Source organism: Condylura cristata, unplaced genomic scaffold (assembly GCF_000260355.1).
Source record: "Condylura cristata isolate star-nosed mole 26May11 unplaced genomic scaffold, ConCri1.0 scaffold00029, whole genome shotgun sequence".
In the NCBI taxonomy this organism is placed as follows: Eukaryota; Metazoa; Chordata; class Mammalia; order Eulipotyphla; family Talpidae; genus Condylura; species Condylura cristata.
In genome coordinates this window covers 5,515,130-5,521,234 of record NW_004567130.1, presented here as the reverse complement: position 1 = coordinate 5,521,234, position 6,105 = coordinate 5,515,130, and the positions used below count along the sequence as shown (strand labels likewise).

Below are 6,105 nucleotides of genomic sequence, written 5' to 3'. Positions count from 1 at the left end.
AAGGGAGGGAAATGCACGGGACTATGGTGGTGGCACAGGGGTGATTTGGTGATGGGAAACCCGCGGGGATTACAATCGAGATGGAAAAAAAAATGTGCAAAATGATGTAAAAATAAACTTTGTAATATAAAAAAATATATAAATAAAAAAATAAAAATAAAAAAAATAATAAAAAAAAAGAAGGCAGCCTCCAAAAAGAACACTTTTTCAGAAATTCAGAAATGCAACAGCCAGTAGATGAGGGGCTGCCTGGGGTAGGAGGGGCATGGAGGGATACACAGAGACAGGCGCGTGCTGAAGACGTGTGTGTGATTTCAGTATCTTGACTGTGACGAGTGTCCCAAGGGTGCAACATATCTCCAAATTCACCTACACTTGAAATACATGTGGCTTGACTATATATATAAGTTACATCTCAATGCAGCTGTTCAAAAGCAAATTAGAGCTCTGTGGGAAGCATCAACCACAAGCCAGTTACCCCTACCAATTATTTTATGAGCTTTTTCTTATTATGCAGATGACATAAAAATGCTTTTTAAAGCAATTTAGTTGCTGGTAATTCCCCCTTCTTCTGCGGCTGAGTGACAAGTTTGGGTGGGGGCAGGAACAGGGGCCAAAATGAGGGAATTTAACAATTTTTGACTTGGGGCCTCCCTGGTGGCCTCGAGGTTAAGTCTCAGCACTGTCACTGCTGTGGCCTGAGTTCGGTCCCCAACCAGGGAGGTGACCCACATGGCACAGTAGGCCCTCCTGTCTCCCGCTGCTCCTCTCTGCAGTGTATCTCAGTAAACCCGCCTGTTTTGCTCCCCACTCTGTCTCTGCTGAATCTTCTCACCCCTGCACTTCTAGCCTACACCACAATTCTTCTACACAAAAATTAAAAAAAAAAAAAGTTAGCGTAGGTTTTACATTCTTAGTAAAGCAGCCATTCTTAAATATAAACGCTGCATCCTCCCTCTGATTTGCATGGAAAAAACAAATACCTGACGATCCATTTTTTAAGCACCATTTAATAAGGAGGAAGGGGGAATCACAGCCCACCATGCCAGAAAGGACTTAAAAAGACCCAGAACACAATGGGGAAACATCTCACTGTTCACAAGAGGTTTTTGATTCTTTCCCGAGGTATCTGAAATCCCTCTCTCCAGTATATACACCAACCCATTGGGATGCAAGAGGTGCCAGACAGAGCTGCTCTTACCTTTTCTCTGGAATCGCCACTGAGCTCAGAACACTTCTCATACTTGACTTCACGGCCAGACGCTGAACTTGAAAACCTGGTACAGAGATCCAAGTTACTTGTGTGGGGCCAGAAGACGGGACTCCCTCCAGCCCACATCTGGCATAAGCTCAGGAACCCCGAGTGAAGTGAGCCCTGAGAGAAGCAGAGCCCACTCACTGCCCGATGCCTTTGAGAAGAACGTTTCCTTTCCAGAGGCCAGACCAGGCAGCCTACCTGAGACACAGCATGAGCGGGGTAGCAGGAGCCCCGGGCTCAGCTCGGGAGAGCAGGTCTGGGTGTCAGTCCCCGCACTACCGCCTCCCACTGTGGGGCCGGGGCTGGCTTCTGGCCTCACCTCTGCTTCTGTTTCTTCATCTATAAAACGGGATAATTAACACCTCCCCCTTGCCTTTTGTAGGGCAGATAAGAGGCGGCCCATAGGGCCTAATAACTACATGAGGGCGTTTAAGGAAGAGTGAAGATGCCCCAGGAGGGGTAATGAATGGCTGTTGTTGCCAGCTCTGGACACAACAGCAGCCCCCCCACAGATGAGCTGCGAGACTCAGGGGCCAGTGGGCCATCAGGGAATGTGTGGGGGCAATGGGTCTGCTTTTGCCTCCACAGTGGCCAGGTCTTCAGCCCTCTAGAAGAGGGGCACAGGGAAGTTGTTCCACCACCTGAAGGATTCTCTGTAGATGTCTAAAGACCAGTTCAGGGAGACAGGCTACAGAGAACAGGGGGAGAGAGGAAGCAAACCACTTATACTCAAACCCCACACACACACCCCACCTTGCCATCCAGGGGGGACTGATACTGTGGCTGAGCTGTTTCTAAATCTGGAACCTCAGTTTCCCCATCTGCTGACAGGACCCCGCAGAGGTGCTGCAAGGATGCAAGGAGAGGAAGTGTGGGCATGGCTCTCTGTTTCCTGAACTCAGGAATTCTCAGGCCTGGTTGCTCATGAGAACCACTGCGAAGCTTTTCAAAGCCAAGATATGCACCCCGCCCCAGAGGGCTGAATTAGAGGCGGAGGGAGGCCGTGGGGGTGGCAGGTGGCTTCGGTGTTTTCCCTAGGTGACTCTACATGCTGAACCACTACTGGGCTAACCCTGGCTGGACTAGCTGCCCTGGTTCCCAGGGCCGGTTGGTGGGGCCCAGGCCCAGTGGTCCCGCCCCCTGCCGCGCCAACCTAGACAAGTATGTCAGCGGCGTGCATGCCGTCAAGCAGCCGGCAGGCACACCCCGGGTATCTTCCCACGGTAGCAGCAAGAGAAGTGCGAGGCCTGACTGGCTTAAAGACCACCATGAACCGAGAGGACCAGCAACTTTATCTGGAGCTACAACGACCTGAGGATTTCCTGCAATACAACGCTCAGCCTGTGCCTTCATCCTTGAAGGAGGGTCTTGGAATCATTTCCATTTTGAAGACAAAGTAACAAAGACAAGCAGTGAGGTGGCACGTCCTGCAGCATATCTGATTTTATTTTCAGGTCACTCGCTGAAGGTGGACCACATGTCAAGCAGCCTCAGGCTGCAGGCAAGGAGAGCTTAGCCTTAGAGGTAGGTTGCGCTGGACACGACGGGGCTCCTGGTGCCCTCACACCCGTCGCCTCTCCTGGAATCTGTGAAGTGGGCACAGCCCCCATCGGGTGACTGAGGACAGGGGACAGGGATATCCAGCTGCCACCCCCACCCCTCCCCGTACCTGGAGGGGGCTGCATTCTCCCTCCACACCTCAGCTGCCTCGTCAGGGAATTGGAAGCTAAGGCCACGTCCTCTACCAGCTGGGCAAATGTTAGAGAGGGCAGTAAGGCAGCCAAGTGGAGCCTGGCACCCCAGGGTTTCCGGTGAGTAGTTTGAAGCCCCTTGGGAGCTGGGCAAAGCTAACCGGACATGCCCACTTACAGTTTGGTGAAATCTGCTGACAGCGGCCGTGCCTGGGGCGTCTTCCTCGTGGTCTCCAGCCTGGCCTCGGAGCTCTCAGCAGTCCAGCCCTTGATCCGCTCCAGGACGCTCATCCCCGCTTTCTCTGCCTCTGGCATGGCCAGTGGAGACTCAGGAGAGGCCGGAGGGGGTTCAGACCCCACTGCCGAGACCACCGCATGCCCCTCCTCCTGCCGGCTGAGGTGCTTCTTAATGCTGCCCCGGGAGGCCCACTCCCTCCTGGCCAGGCTCTCCCTGTCGGTCGCTCTGCTCTTAACTTCAGCAGATTCTTGCCCCTTTCCTGGCCTTGATGAGGGGTACATGGGCGCCTTCTCCATCTCCCTGTCGAGCTTGGCTTTCTCTTTCTCAAGATTCTGGTCCTCTGTGAGGGTGACTCCAGCTGAGTCCCCGGCAGCTCTGAGGCACCCCATCTCTGCCTGCTTAAAAAGCATCTTCTCCTTTGGTTCTGGGTTCTTCTTGGCCATCTCCCGGAGGTCTGAGTCCAGGTCCTGACGGAGAGCCTCTGCTTTGATCAAACACTCCCTGTCCAATTCGGGCTCCGGGTCAGAGCTCTCCAGCCGCTGATGATGGAGAGTGGCAATCGCTGTGGCCTCGTGAGCTCCCTTCTTCAGCAAGGCCTCCCCTCTGTTCCCAAACGGGGCTGTGAGATCCACAGACATAGGCCTGGGCCTCCTTATCCAGGTCTTCTCAGGAGGAGTAGGGGGCGTTTTCCGCTCTGTGGCTGTTCCCCCTGAGCCTGACTTCTGAGGCTGAATGGGTTTGATGCAAAAGGCCGACATGGGCCTTTTCTTGGGCTCCACAGGAGGACCCCCCGTGTCCTCCACACTGCTGGACTTTGAGAGTGCCTCCTTTGAGCCCATCTCCTCCTGGGTAGCTCCTGGCCTTGTGTCCTGAGACAGGGAAGCTGGTCGGGACAGGACCCCTCCAGGCTTTCGGGCCGGCACGGCGGGCTTGGCAGCCACTGCTGGCCGAGCGCCCGCAGGGGGCTCCTGAGACATGCCTACTCTGGCCTCCCCAGCCCGCTGCCCCAAAGTGGGGCCAGCCTTGGTGGTTTCACAAAGAATCATGCTGTTCGGGCTGGGCCGCAGAAACTCAGGCTTGGCAAAGAGTGATGAGCTTCTTCTGAGGCCCTCCCCGCTCCCTGGCTCCCGTTCCAGCAAGCTGGGCATCTTCTCATCCAGAGGCTGTGTCACCTTATCCTGGAAGACCTCACAGAAAGAAGATGGCCTGTGACGCCCAGGCCCCCAGGACGCAACAGGGGATTTCAGGCCCAAGGCCTTCTCCTTGGAGAAGGGTTTCGGGGCGAGTCTCGGTAGAGGGAGTAAGCGGGCTGGGGACCCGAAGGGGCTTTTTCCTTCCAAGAGTGGCCCCGAGGTAGCTCCAGAGGTATCGCTGGTTTGGAGGAAATAGGTATGTTTTAGGGTCTCCTCCTTGGTGATCTCACCCAGGCCTGGCACTCCAGTCAGAGAAGTTAGGGAGCCGACCTCAACCCACGTCGCCATGGTTACGGTGGTGGCTCCATGGAGATGAAGAACACCCGAAATGGAGAAGCAATCACTGAAAAAAAAAGTAAAGGTCAGAGTTGGTCCGTGTCTGGGTTCAAGCAGGCGCAGCCCTGAGTTTTGGACAGCGGCTCTCTGCTGACTTTACTGGGCAAGCCTGGGCCAGTCTCTTCTGAGCTCTGGGCCAAGGGAGTGGACTAAATCACCGGCTCTGAAGTCGGTTCCAGCTCAGAGGTCAGAAAAGGAGCCAATGTTCTCTAGGACTGTTCCGACTCAGCTAATCTCCAGGTCAGCACTTAGAGTCCAAAATGATTAACACAGCTGAATGTATCAGGAAGCCGCCTCAGAGGGGCCACGGAACCGACTTAAAGGCACTCTGAGAATAAGAGCCAAAGTTGGAATTGGAACCCAGGTCTCACCACACACTCCCAGCAAAAGCCCTGTTATCCTCAGCATGTCTCCCTTTTACAGCCTGTACACATCAGGCATCAAGTCTAATCCTGGTCACAGCGCTCTGCCGCGGGCCAAGCACAGAGAGGGCAAACGGCCAGTCCCAAATCGCCCAGCTACCCAAAGCCAGAGTCCCTGAGGTCACGAATTTGATGAGGCTTCCTGCAACCCTAACTGAGCCCCCAACCCCACCAGACTGTCCCTTGCGTTTCTCCCCCTCCATCTGCTTTAAAAACAAATGCTACCCTCATTTTTCTCTCTGCCTGCATTTACTGTTGGCCTTTGGCGTCTTTACTCTTTCTTTAAAAAGATTTTATTTATGTATGCATACAAAAACTGCAGTACAGGCCAGAGGTATGGAGGGTGAGAGGATTCACCAGACAGAGAGGGGCGCAGAACAGGCAGATCGAACAAAATGCGCTCCTGAGGGGAGCAGCAGGTGGGTCAGGAGAGGCCTGCCAGGCCATGTGGGTCAGCTCCCTGCCCGGGGATCGACCTTGTGCTGCAGCAGCTGTGGAGAGCTTCATGGCTTCATGGCGCTGCACTTTGACGCATTGTGCCACCAGGAGGGCCCTGGTTTCTTTCCTCTTGGACACCTATACTATGTTGGCCGCCTTCAGAGTCTCAATAAGAAGAGGAGCAATTAACGGTACAGATTTACCGTGAGAGGCATCAGGACAAGCCATCCTCCTCACCACCTCCTTACAACCCCATGAGGTGGAGATTATCAAACCCCATTTCACAGAGACTCAGGTGTGAGTCCCCTTGTTTATTCAGCTATGAGTTCTGCTCGCTCAAGGCTAGAACTTCCTCTCATGTTAACCCCCCAAACACCCTGAGAGATGAGGATTAGCCTCTCTCCTTTAAGGACATGAAAGCCTCAGAGAGGTCACCCAATTTGCCTATAATCACACAGCAGAAATTTGATAAGTTCTCACTCCTTTCAGCTCTGCTTTTTAAAGAATTTCATTTTACTCCCTTCTGGTC

The 6,105-nt window shown here is 53.8% G+C and overlaps 1 protein-coding gene across 1 annotated transcript in view; it reads right to left on the bottom strand.

Moving 5' to 3' along the window:
- KIAA1671 (KIAA1671 ortholog) overlaps positions 1–4,668 on the bottom strand; it is a 125,851-nt gene extending 121,183 nt beyond the window's left edge. The window contains exons 1-2 of the mRNA XM_004690663.2: positions 3,128–4,668; positions 1,202–1,277 (exon numbers count right to left, since the gene is read on the bottom strand). Coding sequence (XP_004690720.1) covers positions 1,202–1,277; positions 3,128–4,668 — 1,617 coding nt within the window. The remainder of the gene's footprint in view (positions 1–1,201; positions 1,278–3,127) is intronic.
- Positions 4,669–6,105: the final 1,437 nt, after the last annotated feature.